This window comes from Pelophylax lessonae (genome assembly GCF_965119305.1).
Source record: "Pelophylax lessonae genome assembly, chromosome: 6".
Classification (NCBI taxonomy): Eukaryota; Metazoa; Chordata; class Amphibia; order Anura; family Ranidae; genus Pelophylax; species Pelophylax lessonae.
In genome coordinates this window covers 330,700,070-330,719,997 of record NC_138773.1, presented here as the reverse complement: position 1 = coordinate 330,719,997, position 19,928 = coordinate 330,700,070, and the positions used below count along the sequence as shown (strand labels likewise).

General features: G+C 47.3%; 1 protein-coding gene across 1 annotated transcript in view; it reads left to right on the top strand.

Moving 5' to 3' along the window:
• The window catches only part of LOC309558766 (protein mono-ADP-ribosyltransferase PARP14-like), a 343,037-nt gene that overhangs the window by 183,597 nt on the left and 139,512 nt on the right, over positions 1-19,928 (top strand). Inside the window, exons 12-14 of the mRNA XM_082261814.1 lie at positions 6,826-7,005; positions 9,723-9,929; positions 19,247-19,849. Of these exons, the coding sequence (XP_082117940.1) occupies positions 6,826-7,005; positions 9,723-9,929; positions 19,247-19,849 (990 nt within the window). The remainder of the gene's footprint in view (positions 1-6,825; positions 7,006-9,722; positions 9,930-19,246; positions 19,850-19,928) is intronic.

The following is a 19,928-nucleotide window of genomic DNA, read 5'->3' as shown; positions in this document are numbered from 1 at the left end:
CACATGGATCCTCCTCCGGCCAATCAGGGAGCGGGTCCTCCCGCTTCCTGATTGGCCGAATGGCAAATGCCGTGCCATTGGTCGAGGAGGCGCCGGCGGGAGGACTGAGAAGATGCAGGGAGCCGCGGACCGATGATAAGCTGCTGTGATGACCGTCCGTCCGTGAGGTAAGTAAGCCGGTCTCATGGGGGGGGGGACGACGACGCTGGCACTCTGCAATGATTGCGGGCAAATGCTGTGGCACTCTGCAATAATCATTGGGGGCAAGGCTGTCTCACTCTGCAATAATCATTGGGGGCATTGCTGTCTCACTCTGCAATAATCATTGGGGGCATTTCTGTGGCACTCTGCAATAATCATTGGGGGCATTGCTGTGGCACTCTGCAATAATCATTGGGGGCAAGGCTGTCTCACTGCAATAATCATTGGGGGCAAGGCTGTCTCACTCTGCAATAATCATTGGGGGCATTGCTGTGGCACTGCAATAATCATTGGGGGCATTTCTGTGGCACTCTGCAATAATCATTGGGGGCATTGCTTTCTCACTGCAATAATCATTGGGGGCAAGGCTGTCTCACTGCAATAATCATTGGGGGCATTTCTGTGGCACTCTGCAATAATCATTGGGGGCATTGCTGTGGCACTCTGCAATAATCATTGGGGGCATTGCTGTCTCACTGCAATAATCATTGGGGGCAAGGCTGTCTCACTCTGCAATAATCATTGGGGGCATTGCTGTGGCACTCTGCAATAATCATTGGGGGCATTGCTGTCTCACTGCAATAATCATTGGGGGCATTTCTGTGGCACTCTGCAATAATCATTGGGGGCATTGCTGTGGCACTCTGCAATAATCATTGGGGGCATTGCTGTCTCACTGCAATAATCATTGGGGGCATTTCTGTGGCACTCTGCAATAATCATTGGGGGCAAGGCTGTCTCACTGCAATAATCATTGGGGGCATTGCTGTCTCACTGCAATAATCATTGGGGGCATTGCTGTCTCACTGCAATAATCATTGGGGGCATTTCTGTGGCACTCTGCAATAATCATTGGGGGCATTGCTGTGGCACTCTGCAATAATCATTGGGGGCATTGCTGTGGCACTCTGCAATAATCATTGGGGGCAAGGCTGTCTCACTGCAATAATCATTGGGGGCAAGGCTGTCTCACTCTGCAATAATCATTGGGGGCAAGGCTGTCTCACTCTGCAATAATCATTGGGGGCAAGGCTGTCTCACTCTGCAATAATCATTGGGGGCAAGGCTGTCTCACTCTGCAATAATCATTGGGGGCAAGGCTGTGGCACTCTGCAATAATCATTGGGGGCATTTCTGTGGCACTCTGCAATAATCATTGGGGGCATTGCTGTGGCACTCTGCAATAATCATTGGGGGCAAGGCTGTGGCACTCTGCAATAATCATTGGGGGCAAGGCTGTGGCACTCTGCAATAATCATTGGGGGCATTGCTGTGGCACTCTGCAATAATCATTGGGGGCATTGCTGTGGCACTCTGCAATAATCATTGGGGGCAAACCTGTATCCTCTGATCGCCACCTGTATCCTGTCTGTATCCTCTGATCACCACCACCTGTATCCTGTCTTTACTAGTAATGGCAGCGATCATTAGAGGGACTGCGACATTGCGGTGGACGAATCTGACACTAAATTACACTTTGTATATTGACCCCCCAAAATAATACCTAGCCACCCCTTTGCCACCCCTGTTTTAAAAGTCTAGCTCCGCCACTGATGTCATGGTCTGGGGCTGCATGAGTGCTGCCGGCGCTGGGGAGCTACAGTTCATTGAGGGAACCATGAATGCCAACATGTACTGTGACATACTGAAGCAGAGCATGATCCCCTCCCTTTGGGGCCGCAGGGCAGTATTCCAACATAACGACCCCAAACACACAACCAGTGCCTTGCTAAAGAAGCTGAGAGTAAAGGCGATGGACTGGCCAAGCATGTCTCCAGACCTAAACACTATTGAGCATCTGTGGGGCATCCTCAAATGGAAGGTGGAGGAGCGCAAGGTCTCTAACATCCACCAGCTCTGTGATGTCATCATGGAGGAGGGTAAGAGGACTCCAGTGACAACCTGTGAAGCTCTGGTGAACTCCATGCCCAAGAGGGTTAAGGCAGTGCTGGAAAATAATGGCGGCCACACAAAATATTCACACTTTGGGCCCAATTTGGACATTGTCACTTAGGGGTGTACTGACTTTTGCTGCGGTTTAGACATTAATGGCTGTGTGTTGAGTTATTTTGAGGGGACAGTAAATTTACACTGTTATACAAGCTGTACACTCACTACTTTACATTGTAGCAAAGTCTCATTTCTTCAGTGTTGTCACATTAAAAGGTAGAATAAAATATTTACAAACATGTGAGGGTGTACTTACTTTTGTGAGATACTGTGTGTATATATACTGTATATATATATATATATATATATATATGTATAAATTTTTTTCTGATAACACAAATTTTTGATTATAACACATTTTTTGCCTTTTTCTGTAATACTCTTTGGAATAGTATATTTTATTTTTGTTTTTTACTATTTGTAGCCCACTCCAGTTCGGTCATGTAATCCAGCTCCCCTGTGTCAATCAGTGGCAGCTGCAGGGAAGAGGAGGGAGAGTCGACAAGGAATAGACCATAGGAGCCTGTGGATGTCACCGCTCCAGGCTTTACCAGCCAATATTGAGTGCTCTCTACTCTCCCTTGCAGCAACCACTGGTTGACACAGGAGATCACATGACTGGACTAAAGTTGCCTGAAAATAGGTAAGTTTATACCAGGGGTGGAACTACCAGGGTCGCAAAGGTTGCACTTGCGGCCGGGCCATGGTGTTACGCCACCATGTGAGTGACCCCAACAGGGTTGCTGGCTGCAGGGCTCCGAGTTAAGAGCATCTCTCTCACACAGCCCAGAGCCAGAGCTGACAGTTTCCCCCTCCATCCTCCCTTGCACAGAAGGGAGAAGAGAGAGAGCTGATCTGCTCCTCATCCTCCCACCCCTCTCCTCCTGTGTGGGCACCACACATAGTATGAAGCCCAGCAGCTGGATCATCAAAGGTGCAGACAGCGGATGGCTGAGCCTCCATCATGGGTGAGTTAGCTCATCCTCCATCCCCTGTCTGTGAGTGAAATTCCCCTCTCCCACCCTTCTCTCTCCTGCTTCTAAATAAACAAATTCAAGCTGGACTTGGATGTAAGAGGTGCTCTGTGGACTCTGATGTAAGAGGAGGCTTTGGTGAGCAGGGACCCCTTACATCAGAGTTCCCCTTAAATCAGGGTTCCCAGCGCACCCTCATGTCAGAGTTTCCCTTTACATTCCAGAGTCCACAGAGATTACAGCGTAAGTGGAAATTCTGTGGACTCTGATGTAAGGTGGGCTCTGTGAACTCTGATGTAAGGTGGGCTCTGCAGACTCTGATGTAAGGGGGGCTCTGTTGACTCTGATGTAAGGGGGCTCTGCGGACTCTGTTTTAAGGAGGGCTCTACAGACTCTGATGTGAGGGGGGCTCTGTGAACTCTGATGTAAGGGAGAACTCTGTAAACTCTGATGTAAGGGGAGCTCTGCAGTTTCTGATGTAAGGTGGGCTCTGCCGACCCTCATTTGTAAGGGGGCTCTACTGACTCTGATGTAATGGAGAACTCTGTGAACTGTGATATAAGGAGGACTCTGGGAACCCTTATTAAAGGGGAATGCTGGAACTATGATTTAAGCGGGGGCTCTGATTACCAGAGTCTTCTGCAATTCCCCTTACATCAGGGTTCTCAATGTTCACCTTACATTAGAGTCCCCAGAGTTCTCCCTTAAATCAGATTCTGCAGAATCCCCCTTACAGTGAAAGGGAACTCTGCACGTTCAGAAGCAAAAGGGGAACTCTGGAGATTCAGATTTAAAGGAGAACTCAGTGAGTTCAGATATAAAGGGGAACTCTGCAGGTTCAGATGTAAAGGGGAACTCTGTCGACTCTGATGTTAAGGGGGAACTCTTATGATTAAATTCATATGTTCAAAAATGTTATTTATTTACAAAATATATGTATAGTGTATACTAAAAAAAAATAAAAAATTACCATATGGAGATAAAGTGTTCGGGTTTGGCTTGAAGAAAAGCTGGCAACCCTACTCAAGAAGGCAGGAAGGGGGTCCGCTGCAGGGCATGTGAAAGGGTCCTGCTGTGGGACCATAAAAAAGGGCCCTACGATGGGAGTAAAGGAGTAAAAACAGAATGGTGTAGCGCTAAATTATGAATGACAAACACCTATACTGAATCAAAGTATGATGTTAACATATACAGTCCAAAAAATGAACACTAAAAAAGTAGGAAGGTATTGGCTGAAACAGATTCCCAGGAAAGGAAAAGCTCCAAACAAATGAAGAAAGGTGAAGATCAGGTGTGCCCAGGAGTAGAAATGAATCCACCAGACAATATAGTGAGAGATGGCTCCTTACCAAATAGCTCTGCCACTAGATTATAGGTGGCTGAACGCTCATATGAAAGAGAGATCCTCCAATGTAGTGGAATGGCCAGGCAGGAGCATAGGTCACTCTCTCCGGGGACAACCAATCATAGGTCACAGGGATATCCAGTGTATAACCATGGAAATAAAAAGGGGAAACACTCCCATGGTGCATTACCAATGTATAACTTTAATAAATAAAAAGGGATGCACTCACATGTAAAAACTTTGTATGTCACCAGGGACCAATACGAACTCTCGCGCCATCAGGATAAACCACTACATGTTTCATGATACTTCACGTGACGTCCTCTGGGGGTTGGTCATAGGACCTAGCTAGGACCAACCCCCAGAGGACGTGAAGTATCACGAAACATGTAGTGGTTTATCCTGATGGCGCGAGAGTTCGTATTGGTCCCTGGTGTTTAGATGGATCATCAGCGTTAGCTCTCCACCATACTGCCGGGTGACCCACGATCCGAGGAGGAATGTTCTGCAGGAACGCTGCGGCTGCATGTCATTGTTTGTTGCGCTGACATAAGAAGTTTTTACATGTGAGTGCATCCCTTTTTATTTATTAAAGTTATACATTGGTAATGCACCATGGGAGTGTTTCCCCTTTTTATTTCCATGGTTATACACTGGATATCCCTGTGACCTATGATTGGTTGTCCCCGGAGAGAGTGACCTATGCTCCTGCCTGGCCATTCCACTACATTGGAGGATCTCTCTTTCATATTAGCGTTCAGCCACCTATAATCTAGTGGCAAGAGCTATTTGGTAAGGAGCCATCTCTCACTATATTGTCTGGTGGATTCATTTCTACTCCTGGGCCCACCTGATCTTCACCTTTCTTCATTTGTTTGGAGCTTTTCCTTTCCTGGGAATCTGTTTCAGCCAATACCTTCCTTTGTGGACTTTTTTAGTGTTCATTTTTTGGACTATACATGTTAACCGCTTGCCAACTGCCGCAAGTACATATACTGCTGCGGTCAGCCCCGTGCAGGCAAAGTGATGTATGGGTACGTCACTCACCTGCGAGCCAATAGGGGGCGAGCACGTGCCGCTGGAGGCGCGCTCCCCTCCCCGTTCGCTCACTCTGATCCCCACGTGTGTGACCGGCGGACCCGATGTCTGCCGGTCACTCGCAGTCGTCCGTTACAGAGGGAGAAAGGCAGGCGGCTGATGTAATCAAAGCCGTCTGTCATTCTCCCTTGTGTAAGTGCAGAGATCATACGGTCCTGCTATGTAGGATCGTAGATCTCTGCTGTTACATGAAAAGCCACACCCCTGCACAGTAAGAATCACGCCCCTAGGGACACACTTAACCCCTCCTTCTCCAACAAAGTTAACCCCTTCCCTGCCAGTGTCATTTTTACAGTAACAGTGCATATGTATAGCACTGATTATTGTAGTAATGTCACTGGTACCCCCAAAAGTGTCAAAAATGTCAGTTAGGGGTCCGATCTGTCCGCCGCAATGTCGCAGTCCTGCAAAAAAAAAAAAATCGCAGATCGCTGCCATTACGCGTTAAAAAAAAAAAAACAATAAAAATTACAAAAATCTTTCCCTTAGTAAACGACGCAATAACTTTTGCGCAAACCAATCAAAATACGCTTATTGCAATTTTTACCAAACATAGGTAGCAGAAAACAAATTGGCCTAAAATGTTAAAAAATTTTGATTTTTACATTTTTTTGGGGGGAATTTCATATAAAAATTTGAAAAATATTGTTATTTTTCCAAAATTGTAGCTATTTTTTTGTTTATAGCGCGTGATCAAAAAATCGCACAGGTGATCAAATACACCCAAAAGAAAGCTCTGTTTGTGGGAAAAAAAGGACGTGAATTTCATTTGGGTACAGCGTCGCACGACTGCGCAATTGTCCGTTAAACTCACGCAGTGCCGAATCGCAAAATAGGCCCTGGTCAAGAATGGGGTAAAAACTTCCGGGGCTTTAACATCACACTTTGATTCAGTATAAGTGTTTGTCATTCATAATTTAGCGCTACACCATTGTGTTTTGATAATTTTATTTGGAACTTGTACGATTGTTTGAGGTGTTCGCTGCTTCTCCTAAAGCGCAGTGTTTTTTCTGTTTTTATAGATGGGAGTAAAGGGCCCTGGGCTTGGAGGGCAGAGGGGTGTCAGGGGGGTCCTTCATGGTTTCTTGCCCCGGGGCCCTGAAGGTTCTAATTACACCTCTGGTTTATACTTTTTTGTTTTCCACAGGTTAGTCAGCAGAGGTAGCCGGAGGGGGAGGGGGGAGGGGACATTTTTGAACCTAGTTAGTGTTATTCAGGAATAGCTACGTTTCCAGCTAAGGTTTCCATTTCTGACAGGTGTCCAACCTCATAAAGGATACGTCATCACCAATTCCGGAAACATCTCACAGTGTAAATGGATTCTCCATGTGACGGTATCAAAAAATGCAAAATCCATCCAGAAAATTGTCCACAAAATCCTGAAGGCATGCAAGAAACATCACGCCTCTTCTGTCACCTTCCCCGCTCTGGGAACAGGTAGGATCAATGCATCACAGACAGTTCTACTTTCATGTACAAGATAAAATAAGTGATCCTCTTAGCTGCACCCAATAACCCCAACTCAGTTTAAGATTGCTAAAATATTCCTGTATACCTCCCTCATCCAATCAGCATGAGACCTTCTCACCCAAGCAGTGTGTGACCTCCTTGCTGTGTCCCCCATGGTAATTTTTCCCTCAGGATAACACGTGTGATATAAGCTTCAGAGGTAAGTAATTACATAATTACATAGTTACATAGTTACATAGTTACATAGTAGTTGAGGTTGAATAAAGACAATAGTCCATCCAGTTCCCCCTGTGTAGGTGTGTGTGGCTGTAATCATCTCTCATACCCCTGAATGTTCTGATCCTTGAGATGTAAGTCTAAGAGTCTTTTGAATGCCACCATACTTCCCACAGAAACCACCTCTTGTGGTAGAGAATTCCACAATCTTGTAGCCCTTACAGTAAAGAATCCCCTGCATAGCCTGAGGTTAAATCTCTTCTCCTCTAATCGCATTGTATGCCCTCGTATCCTCATGCAATCCCTTGTGACTGAACAGTTTTTTTTTCTATGCTGAGATCCCCATTGAGGTATTTGTATATCGCTATCATGTCTCCTCTCAGGCGTCTCTTCTCCAGGGAGAATAAATGGGATCAGACCAGACATAACTTATATTTCAGTGTTTGATAGATAGTGGAGAATTAAATCCCAGGCCTACACACCTGCTGCGCCCATTATGTGAGGGTTCCCACCATCCTTGTGCTGAGTTCCCAGGCCTACATACCTGCTTTGCCCAATATAAGAGGTTCCCACCATCCCTGTGCTGAGTCCCCGGTCTGTACACCCGCTGTGCCCATTATGAGGGGTTCCCCCCATCCCTGTGCTGAGTCCCCAGGTCTGTACACCCGCTGCGCCCATTATGTGAGGGGTTCCCACCATCCCTGTGCTGATTTCCCAGGCCTATATACCTGCTGTGCCCATTATGAGGGGTTCCCACCATCCCTGTGCTGAGTCCCCGGGTCTGTACACCTGATGTGTACATTATTAGGGGTTTCCACCATCCCTGTGCTGAGTTCTCGGGTCTGTACATCTGCTGACAGCCCATAGCACTACAACCCTCAGCAAGCACATTGTCATTAATAAAGTTCACATCACCACCTTGCACACACACTGTACCTGCTTTCTGTGTTACCTCTGCTGTGTCATGGCTGATGGCGGGATCAAACTTCCTCCTGGTTGTTGCAGGCTTTATGGTGAATCTTCCTTTCTCCACAGGTCTCTCTTTCATAGGGCGAGGAACGATATCCATCTCCTCATCTGGGAAATCTGCAGAAAAATTGAACTTTCTTCCATCCAGAGGGGATTCCAGCTCAGCGACGAACTCCAACATGCCAGTACCCCCCTCAACCTCCTGCGCAGATGTTCCACATTGCTGCTGCAGAGGGAGGGAAACAGAGGCCTCCGCCATTGGGGGCTCAGCAGATGTTTGAGGTGTTGAAGAGCTGGGCTCATCCTCCGGGCCCACTTTCTCACTCTCTGCTGACTCTGTCGGTACCTTCATCTCCTCACTGACTGGGTCATTCTCCATGCTGGAAACGGCTCCTCTCCTCATACGGCTGAAACGTTCCTCATTCCTGTATTTCTCCTGAAGTGCTTCACAGCTTTCCTTCAGAGAGCTCACCAACTCTTTCTGCTTCTTCAAAGCTTGCTCCAAGTCCTTCAATTCAGGCCTCAGAGCTGGTCTCTTCTTACTGTACAGTTTGGCACAATACAACTTTTTCTTTTTAAATTCTACTTTCAAAGTTGCCAATTTCTCCTCCTCTTTCTCAATCCGCCTCAGCTTTTCAACAGTCCTCCGTCTAAAGGTAGACAGGGATTCACCCCTCCTAGGGCTGAGCTCCATGTCTTCCATAGACTGAGGCCTATCCAGGGGGCCCCCGCCGGGGTCCTCCCCAGGATCAAGCATCCCTCCTGGGGCAGAGAAGCAACTCTAGCCCCTGGCTTCTGGAAGCACACGAGCTAAGGAACCAGCAACCTCGCTGTCAGGGTGTGGAATGGCAGTTTCCCACCATCCCTGTGCTGAGTTCCCGGGTCTGTACACCCGCTGTGCCCATTATGAGGGGTTCCCACCATCCCTGTGCTGAGTCCCCGGGTCTGTACACCTGCTGTGCCCATTATGAGGGGTTCCCACCATCCCTGTGCTGAGTTCCCGGGTCTGTACACCTGCTGTGCCCATTATGAGGGGTTCCCACCATCCCTGTGCTGAGTTCCTGGGTCTGTACACCTGCTGTGCCCATTATGAGGGGTTTCCACCATCCCTGTGCTGAGTTCCCGGGTCTGTACACCCGCTGTGCCCATTATGAGGGGTTCCCACCATCCCTGTGCTGAGTTCCCGGGTCTGTACACCTGCTGTGCCCATTATGAGGGGTTCCCACCATCCCTGTGCTGAGTCCCCGGGTCTGTACACCTGCTGTGCCCATTATGAGGGGTTCCCACCATCCCTGTGCTGAGTTCCCAGGTCTGTACACCTGCTGTGCCCATTATGAGAGGTTCCCACCATCCGTGCACTATGTAGTGGGAGGGGCCTCTTCCAATGCAAGCTTAGTAAGGCAGAGCCTCTGAGTAATGTTTTCTACCTTTTTGCATTTTATGAAGGAAAATTTATATTTTGTGGTCAGTAGATATCTATTTTTGTCTGGTTGATACAGGTGCGGGGAGATTAGCTGCCTCCACAGTGGCCGACTCAATCCTCGATGGTTTGGTGGACTTCATCAAATCTACATCAGTCCGTTCTCTTCAGACTGTGAAAGTGGTTCTATTCCAGCAACATATGCTGAATGATTTCTACATGAGCATGAAGAAGAGAGAGGGAACCGGCCTACCCGAAACCAAATCCATCTTCTCTAGAATAACCGGTGAGTGGGGTGTGAGTTCAGGATGGCCAACTGAACAAGAAAGGGGAAGAGACCCTTCTGTATGTAGAAGGAGTTCAGGATTCTGGAAGAATGACCAATTTAAGTACCACAGCCTGATATTCAACTCTGAATACAAATCTATCTCAATGATAGATTGTTTACAAAGCCAACACATTTTGGGGGCTGTAACTCTACCCCCTTCATCAGGACTTAAATAAGAAGTCTCACGAGCAATGAAAACTGCTGATCTAATGGTGAACATAGAAATGCTTATCCCTGAATGCTGAAAGATTGTGCAGTAAATCTCTCCCTTAGCTCTGCTATTAACCGTCTGTCAGCTCCTCCCCTGCCAGAAGCCCGATTTTTGGATGTTTTCTAATTAATAGATCAAGTAAAGCTCTGTTGCTCCCGCCCCCCTCTGCTGTGACTGTGCATTTTAGGCACACCTGTTGAACACATTGACGTCATCAACATCATCACAGGCAGAACTGGGCGAACGGTCCGGCCTGAGCATGGGGGGGTGAACACCTGCCCAATTTTCAGGGTGTTTGGTGGGCATTCACCCCACTGAAAGCCCTGCAATGCACTGCAATGAGCGCTGCACAGAGCATTTTGTGCCCTGATTGGTTGTATAAGCTGGTTGTTAAGGAGCAGGGCGGTCTTAATAAAATGATGAGTAATCAGCTGTCATTGGGTTTCCCCCCTGACAGCTGAGTAAAAAAAAAAATGCTTGTTAAAAAAAAAAAAAAAAAAAAAAAAAAAAAAGACATAGGGGTCCCCCCCAGTCCATACCAGGCCCTTGCAACTGCGAGTCATTTTAAATGGGATTTGACTCCTTTTTTTTTTTCTTGAGAATTAACAGTTTTGCTGCAGCAGGTTCTATACATGGTACAGATGCGCCACTTTACATGCAGACTACGGGGCCCCCCCCCCCCAGGCACTATATTTAAAGGAATTTTTCATTTTTATATTTGCACTTTAAGTATCATTAAAATCACTGCTCCTAATGAAAACTATCATTTTTTATAAAAATTTTTTTGCATTGATACACGTCCCCCAGGGCAGCACCAGGACCCCCATACCCCATAAGTCTTCAAAATGGGAACTTTTGATTTTTTCTGTTCGGCTCCCATTGACTTCAATGGGCTTTGCAATTTGGGTCAGAATATTTCCCCTGTTCGGGAATTCTGCTACGAACCAAACAGGGGAGTGTTGGGTCCATCGCCAATTACAGGTCTTTTCTGCTCTGTTGCTCCTGCCCCCTATGCTGTCACCATGCATCTTAGGCATTTTGAAGTCATCATTATGGATTTAATGTGTTCTGTCGGTCACATCCCATCTGTTTTCACCATGAATTTCGGGTGTACTTGGATATGCTGACTCCATCTTCTAGTATACTATTTTGCCACCGCCCTCCCTGTTGTCACATCACATTTCAGGCCTGCTTCTTGGTCGCTCTGATATCAACATCATTGATCTTGCCTGCTCTGTTGCCCAGTGGCGGCCGGCCCATAGGGGGCACAGGGGCACCGCCCCCCCCCCAAAAAAAAAGATTTAAAAAAAAATGTGCATTTTCAGCCACTAGGGGCGCCGGACCTAGTGGTGGGTATGGGGGGGGGGGGGTTTGACCCCACCTGAGCCGAATAGAGGCGCCGATTGGCGGCCTTCTGGGGGAGTGTCGGGGCGCAGAGCAATGCGCCCTGACACACCCCACTTTACTGGACTCCTGACTGTGATTGGTCCAGACTCCAGCCTGGACCAATCACAGGAGGACATCCCAGGACAGTCCTTTGGCCATGTGGCGCGTGGGGGCGGTGCACCACCCCGGCGTCACGTCCTTCCCGCCCGCCGTCACAGAGAGAGGGGAGCCGCGTGAGGAGTTGGACAGACTCCACTGGATCCAGCCGGAGCCGCCCGAAGTAGTCTCGCACCGGCCGCCGACTCGGAAGAAGCTGAGCTGATGGTGACCTGTCCTCTGACGCGAGGTGACCACCTGACCGGAGGACCGGAACGTTAGTCTCCGCGAAGGTAAGAGAAGGCACCGGGACCGGCTGTACTAGCGCTGGCAAGTGGCAATGGATGGAGCCATGGAGGATGGTGCTGGATGGTAGAGTGCTGCGGGAGGTGCATGCATGGCTGCACTGTGCACAGTGCAGCCATGCATGCACCTCCCGCAGCACTCTACCATCCAGCACCATCCTCCATCCATTGCCACTTGCCAGCCCACTAGCCCAGTACTGTCTGCTTTGAAGGGGGCACGCACGCTGGTCTCTGCATTGAAAGGGGGCATGTATGCTGGTCACTACATTGAGGGGTATGTATACTGGTCACTGCATTGAAAGGGTACATGTATACTGGTCACTACATTGAAAGGGGCCTGTACGCTTGTCACTACATTGAAAGGGGGCCTGTACGCTTGTCACTGCATTGAAAGGGGGCATGTATGCTGGTCACTACATTGAAAGGGGCCTGTACGCTTGTCACTACATTGAAAGGGGGCCTGTACGCTGGTCACTGCATTGAAAGGGGGCATGTACGCTGGTCTCTGCTTTGAAAGGGGGCATGTACGCTGGTCACTGCATTGAAGGGGGCATGTATACTGGTCACTGCATTGAAAGGGGGCCTGTACTGTGGGATTAGTGCTAGGAGGTCTGTACTATGGGGTTTGTGCTAGGGAGCCTGTACTGTGGGGTTTGTGCTAGGGGGCCTGTACTGTGGGGTTTGTGCTAGGGGGCCTGTACTGTGGGGTTTGTACCACTCTCAGTCAGTGTATCCCATAATAGGGTATCTCTCACAGTATATCCCATAATAGGGCCCCTGCTCCCTATTATGGGATATACTAGTGCTGAGAGACCCCTTAACCACTTCCATACCGAGTCATGTAAAATGACGTCGGCAAAGTGGTTGTGAGGATCCGGGCCGTCGTCATATGACGTCGCCCGGATCTCCCCTCTACTGCGCGCCCCCGGGGGCGCGCAGCGCGGCGATCGGGGGTGAGGCTCGTCCCTTGGACATAGCCCATCCCTGATCAAGGTAAACAGCCAATAGAAATTGTCTGTTTACCACGTGATCGGCTGTGTCAATCACAGCCGATCACATGAGCGGCTCCAGCACGAGCCGCTCGTTCTCTCTGCAATGCGCGCCCCCGGGGGCGCGCAGAGCAGCGATCTGGGACGAGGCTCGTCCCTCGGACAGAGTCGATCCCCGATCTAGGTAAAGAGCCAATGAAATTGGCTCTTTACCACGTGACCGGCTGTGTCCAATCACAGCCGGTCACAAATGTCAACAGAGAACATGGTAACTAGCTGTCACTGTGTTCTCCTCCTCACACACTGATCCTGTGTGAGGAAGAGAGTGTGGTAACAGCTAGTTACCAAGTACAGTGCACCCCAAACACACTGATTGCCCCCCCCCCAATAAAGAGCACCTGTCACTAGCCCATCAAAGTACCCGAGTACCTGTCACCAGCCCATCAGGTACTCTGATGACAGGTACTCGGGTACTCTGATGGGCTGGTGACAGGTATTCGGGTTCTCTGATGACAGGTACTCGGGTACTCTGATGACAGGTACTCGGGTACTCTGATGACGGGTACGCAGGTACTCTGATGACAGGTACTCGGGTACTCTGATGACAGGTACTTGGGTACTTTGATGACAGGTACTCGGGTACTCTGATGACAGGTACTCGGGTACTCTGATGACGGGTACTCGGGTACTCTGATGACGGGTACTCGGGTACTCTGATGACAGGTACTTGGGTACTCTGATGACGGGTACTCGGGTACTCTGATGACAGGTACTCGGGTACTCTGATGACAGGTACTCGGGTACTCTGATGACAGGTACTCGGGTACTTTGAGTACCTGTCAACGGAGTACCCGTCATCAGAGTACCTGAGTACCTGTCACCTACCCATCAGAGTACCCGAGTACCTTCCACCTGCTCATCAGAGTACCTGAGGCCTGAAGTACCCGAGTACTTGCCGCCTGCTCATCAGTACCCATCACTACTCATCAGTACTCATCAGTACCTATCACGTATCAGTACTGATCATCAGTACCCATCACTACAGTATCACCTATCAGTATCAGTACTACTCATCAGTACCTATCACCTGCCTGTCACCTGCCCATCAGAGTACCCGAGTACCTGTCACCTGCCTATCGGAGTACCTGAGTACCTGCCACCTGCTCATCAGTACCCGAGTACCTGTCACCCTTCATACAGCCACCATGTCCAAGTCCAAAAAGGTTTATATACGTCCTCCGTTTAAACCTAAATACCGGTGTTATGGCAGCAGATAGCTGCCATAACCCTGGTATTTTTTTAAACGGTGGACGGTTGGCTTTCCGATAAGAGTGGTCCCAGTGGCGGATTCGCCGCGGGATCACCCTTCCGGGATGGCGGAAGAGGCGCCCCCTCCCGCCGCGTTCCGGTCCTTTTCCCCGCTTACCGGACCCGCCGGCAGCGGGGAAAACAATCCGGTCCCAGATCCTCACAGACAGGATGTCGAGTGAGGGCAAGCTAGCCCTCACTTGACTCTATGGTCTTGGAGGACCGGAGCTACGGAAAATGTTGTTGCCTAGCAACCGGTGTAAAGGTCCTTTTTTTTTAGTGTACTTGTGAGATCTGAGGACTTTTTGACCCCAGATCTCACAAAAAAGAGGTCCTGTCGTGCCTATTTCTATTACGAGGAATGTTTACATTCCTTTTAATAGAAATAAAAATGATCAATTTTTTTTTTTTTAAACGGTGTAAAAATAAAAAATAATAAATAAAATAAATAGTAAAAAAAAAAATTAAAGCGCCCTGTCCCCGTTAGCTCGCGCGCAGAAGCGAACGCATATGGAAACCCCACCCACATATGTAAACGGTGTTCAAACCACACATGTGAGGTATCGTCGCGATCGTTAGAGCAAGGGGAATAATTTGAGCCCTAGACCTCCTCTGTAACTCAAAGATGGCAACCTGTAGAAATTTTTAAATTGTCGCCTATGGGGATTTTTAAGTACCAAAGTTTGTCGCCATTCCGTGAGCGTGCGCAATTTTGAAACATGACATGTTGGGTATCTATTTACTCGGCGTAACATTATCTTTCACATTATGGAAAAAAATTGGGCTAACTTTACTGGTTTCTTATTTTTTAATTAAAAAAAGTGAATTTTTTCCAAAAAAAATGCGTTTGGAAGACCGATGCGCAAATACGGTGTGATAAAAAATATTGCAATAATCTCCATTTTATTCTCTAGGGTCTCTGCTAAAAAAAATATATAATGTTTGGGGGTTCTAAGCAGTTTTCTAGCAAAACAACTGATTTTAGCTTGTAAACACCAAATGTCAAAGATAGGCCTAGGTAAGTGGCTAGGATGCATGATGATGCTCCTTGGATGTTGGGCCCCTCTATATGGCTAGGCTGTGAAAAAGTTTCACACATGTGGTATTGCCATACTCAGGAGGAGTGGCAGAATGTATTTTGGGGTGTAATTTTTGCTGTGTACATGCTATGTGTTAGAAATATCCTATAAATTTACAACTTTGTGTAAAAAAAAAGGTTTTCATTTGTTTCCCACATTTTCCAAAAACTTGTGGAAAAAAATGATATGTTCAAACGACCCATAATGCCTCATAGAATATACGTTGGAGTGTTTGCTTTCCAAAATGGGGTCATTTTGTGGACTTTTCCATTGTATTGGTGCTCTAGGGCCTTGAAAAGTGTGATAGGTAGTAAGAAAGTTTTATGTGTATTTATGCTCCTAGAACGCCTGAAGGTGCTTCTTGGACGTGGAGTCTCTTTTTGTGGCCAGGCTGTGTAAAAGTCTCACACATGTGGTATCGCCATACTCGGAAGGAGTAGCAGAATGTATTTTTGGGTGTCATTTTTGCTGTGTACATGCTATGTGTTAGAAATAGCTTATAAATTGACAACTTTGTGGGAAAAAAAAGAAAAAAAAATTTTTTCTTCATTTTCCCAAGAATTGTGGGAAAAAATTACAACTTCAAAAAACCCACCATGCCTCTTACTAAATACCTTGGACTGTCTACTTTACAAAAAGGGGTCATTTGGGCAGTATTTGTACTGTCCTGACATTTCAGGGCCTCAAGAAAGGAGACAGGCAGTCAGTACATCTGGTGTGATCAATTTTCAGTAATTGGTACCATAGCTTCTAGACTCAATAACTTTCACACAGACTAAATAATATACACTAATTTGGGTTAATTTTACCAGAGACACGTAGCAGTATACATTTTGGCCCAAATGTATGAAGAAAAATAAATTTTTTGCAAAATTTTATAATTGAAACAAAAAAAAAGTGTTTTTTTTTTTCAAAATTTTTGCTCTTTTTTTGCATATATCACGAAAAAAAAAAAACCCCAGTTGTGATCAAATACCACCAAAAGAAAGCTCTATTTGTGTGAAAAAAATGATAAAAATGTTGTTTGGTTACAGTGTAGCATGACTGAGCAATTGTCATTCAAAGTGTGAGAGTGCTGAAAGCTGAAAATTGGTCTGGGCAGGAAGGGTGTCTAACTGCTCTGTATGGAAGTGGTTAATATGTGATATATTGGGAGAATTTGTTCACGCAAGCAAAATACAGGGGGTGAAATGGGTGGAGTCTATAAGGGGTGGGGCTTCTGAGAAATGGGAGGGGTCAAAATGAAGGGCGGGGTCTTGCGCCCCCCCATCTTAAAACTTCACCAGCCGCCACTGCTGTTGCCCTTGCCCACTTTGCTGTCACCATGCATATCTTGGGTGTATCTGTTGGGCACACTGGCGTCATCATGTTTGGTCTTGTCTGTTCTCTTACTCCTGCACCCTCTGCTGTCACCCAGCCCAAGCATAAAGGCTTTCCAGGCAGTTGCTTTAACATGACCCCTCTGCATGCATTTTGAGGGTGCTAGTCTTGGGTAAGTTCTGGGTTCTAGAGACAAGTGCTGTCAATCAATGCTAATTAGTTATTCCCTCCCTTTTTATCTCTCGCCTTGACTATTGCAACTCCCTTCTCATAGGCCTACCTCTCCATAAGCTATCCCCTCTTCAGTCTATCATGAATGCTTCTGCCGGGTTATCCACCTTACCAACCACTTATTGTCTGCCGACCCTCCCCAATCCCTACACTGGCTCCCAATTGCCTAGCGAATTAAATTCAAAATACTAACCACAACATACAAAGCCATTGACAACTTTGCCCTGAGCGTAATTGCCAATCTTGTCTCCAAATATCACCTCTCTGCTGCTCTCAAGACCTTTTACTCTCAAGCTCCCTTGTCTCCTCCTCCCATGCTCATCTCCAGGATTTCTCCAGAGCCTCTCCCATCCTCTGGAACGCTCTACCTCAACCTGTCTGGCTATCTCCTTCTCTAGATCCCTGAAAACTCATCTCTTCATGGAAGCCTATAATCTTTGACCTCTTTCATCAGCTCATTCCCCACAGTTACAACCTCTTGTAACACCTGCCCAACCCATAAGATTGTAAGCTCTTCTGAGCAGGGCCCTCTTAATTCTCTTGTATTTTATTGTATTGTAACTGTATTGTCTCCCTTTTATATTGTACAGAGCTGCGTAAACTGTTGGCGCTATGTAAATCCTGAATAATAATAATAATAATAATTCATCTTCTACATAGCAGCAAGGTCAGACAGCAGTAAGGGGTGAAGGAGCGTGCTGTCCATCATACTCGATCAGGATACACAGCACCTATCAAAATGGGACAAAAGGCGACATGCACTTTGCCCCCCTGATAGGAAGGATGAAGAGAAGATACAGTATATTGCGAGACTTCCTCTTTAAAAGAATAAAACAAGGATAAAGTGTATGCGGAGTCAGTAATGAGCTTAAATCAACTGCTAACTCCCAAAACTCCAACATAATCCAACTATATGCCTATTATTGAGTCCACATACAGTATATTTGCTTCATTCTCTCAAGCTCTGATAAAGGGGATACAACCCCTAAAACACGTTGGCTTTGCAGATAATCTACTATTTGAATAAAAGTGTATTTGGGATTGAATATCACGGTGTGAATATCACAGTGTGCTGCTTCAAATCTAAGTTCACTTATCTCTATCATAGCCCAAGGTGATCATGAAAAGCCCTTCGGTGTGCAGAAGATGGCATCCCAATATTCAAAGTTTTATATTTATACCATCGCCAGTGGCGGCTGGTGCTCAAAATTTTTTGGGGGGCGCAAACAGAAAAATGTAATAGGCATTGCTTTGCGGCAAAAAACGTTGTAAAAAATTGCGTGACTTTGAGGTCACAAAAGTGTGAAAGGGGCCTTCAGTTATTAAGGTATAGTGTGTCCCCTTCAATGCAGACAGACCAGCGGGCCATGCCCCTTTCAATGCAGAGTGACCAGCATGCCGTGCCCCGTTTCAATGCAGAGTGACCAGCGTGTCCCCTTTCAATGCAGAGTGACCAGCGTGCCCCCTTTCAATGCAGAGTGACCAGCGTGCCCCCTTTCAATGCAGACAGACCAGCGTGCCGTGCCCCCTTCAATGCAGACAGACCAGCGTGCCGTGCCCCCTTCAATGCAGACAGACCAGCGTGCCCTGCCCCCTTCAATGCAGACAGACCAGCGTCCCGTGTCCCTTTCAATGCAGACAGACCAGTGCACGTACCTGCAGTGGCGGCTTCTCCTCAGTCCCCCGGCGTCTGCTCGAGTCCTCCCGCCTCCTCCTCGGCCAATGGCATGGTTTTTGCCTTTCGGCTAATCAGGAAGCGGGTCTCGGACCTGCTTCCTGATTGGCCAGGAGGAGGATCCGTGTGACAATAGCGAATTTTCATTCGCTATTGTCACACAATGGGTGGGCTCGGGGCGCACTGCTCTGCGCCCCGGGTCCACCCTTTTCTAAAGCCTATTAGAGCCTCTGGCTCTAATCAGGTGATTAAAAAAAAAAAAACCCATTGAACTCCATACGTCCAGTGCCCCGCATGTAGATTAGGGGGCCGGATGCATGGATAGGGGGGCGGCCCCCCTGTGCCCCCAACGCATCGGCTGCCACTGACCATCACCATACTGTTGAATGCCAACAATAAAAAACAAACACAGGGGCACAGTTTGGTCTTTAAGTTATGTTATAGTTTATGAACCGGATGTAGACCAGGATTACGTAACATGGATTTCAGCTGAGGAACTGAGGATGTTCTGTGTAAAGTTCAGTGGATATTTAATGCTTCACCGATTAAAGTAGATGTAAATCCACATGTTACCGAAAGCTAGTCTACAACCCATTCATAAACTATTTCTTCACAATTTATATTTCCATTTTCAGAGCAGTTTTTGACACCATTGTCTCTTTTCTCACTCTGTAGAATTTTTTACGTCACCAAAAGCCCTGAAGCCAGTTCAGAAGCTCACCGCCTTCCATTTGATGGACTGCATTGAGCCTGTGGTGTTCAGCTTGTGTGCTGAAGATAAAAGTAATGTGGACAGGACGAAGACTTGGCTACAGCAGATGATTGACAATGAGCAGGCAGAGAAGGTGATCAGAGAGGAATGTATCTCAGAATTAGAGGAAGCCGAGGTGCAGACGATGTCCGACCTCCAAAAAAAGTTTCAGGTCCATGTCATCTACAAGCCACCAGACCCCTCCATCCGGATTGTGGGCCTCACCCGGGATGTCCTGCATGTGTCCGGGGAAATCGAAACAATTATAAAACGGGTAAAAGACAGAAAGAACCGGGAGCGGGCAGCAGAGCTCACAGGGAAACTGGTGGAATGGAGATATGACAATGGAGGAACTATGGTTCCTTTCGACAAGATGACAAACCTGGAGCTGGAAGAGGCAAAAAATGACAACAAGGTCCAGACCACAATCCAGATTCAAGGAAACCAATATACTGTCAGTTTACAAGGAGAAACGGCCACAGACCGGCATGGGAACCAAATTCAGATCCAACGCATTGTGAAACATGGTAATATGACTTTTATTGGTAATTCATTGATTGTATTTGTAGTGCCCTCCTAGGTAGGTGCTAGAGTGAGTGTATAACG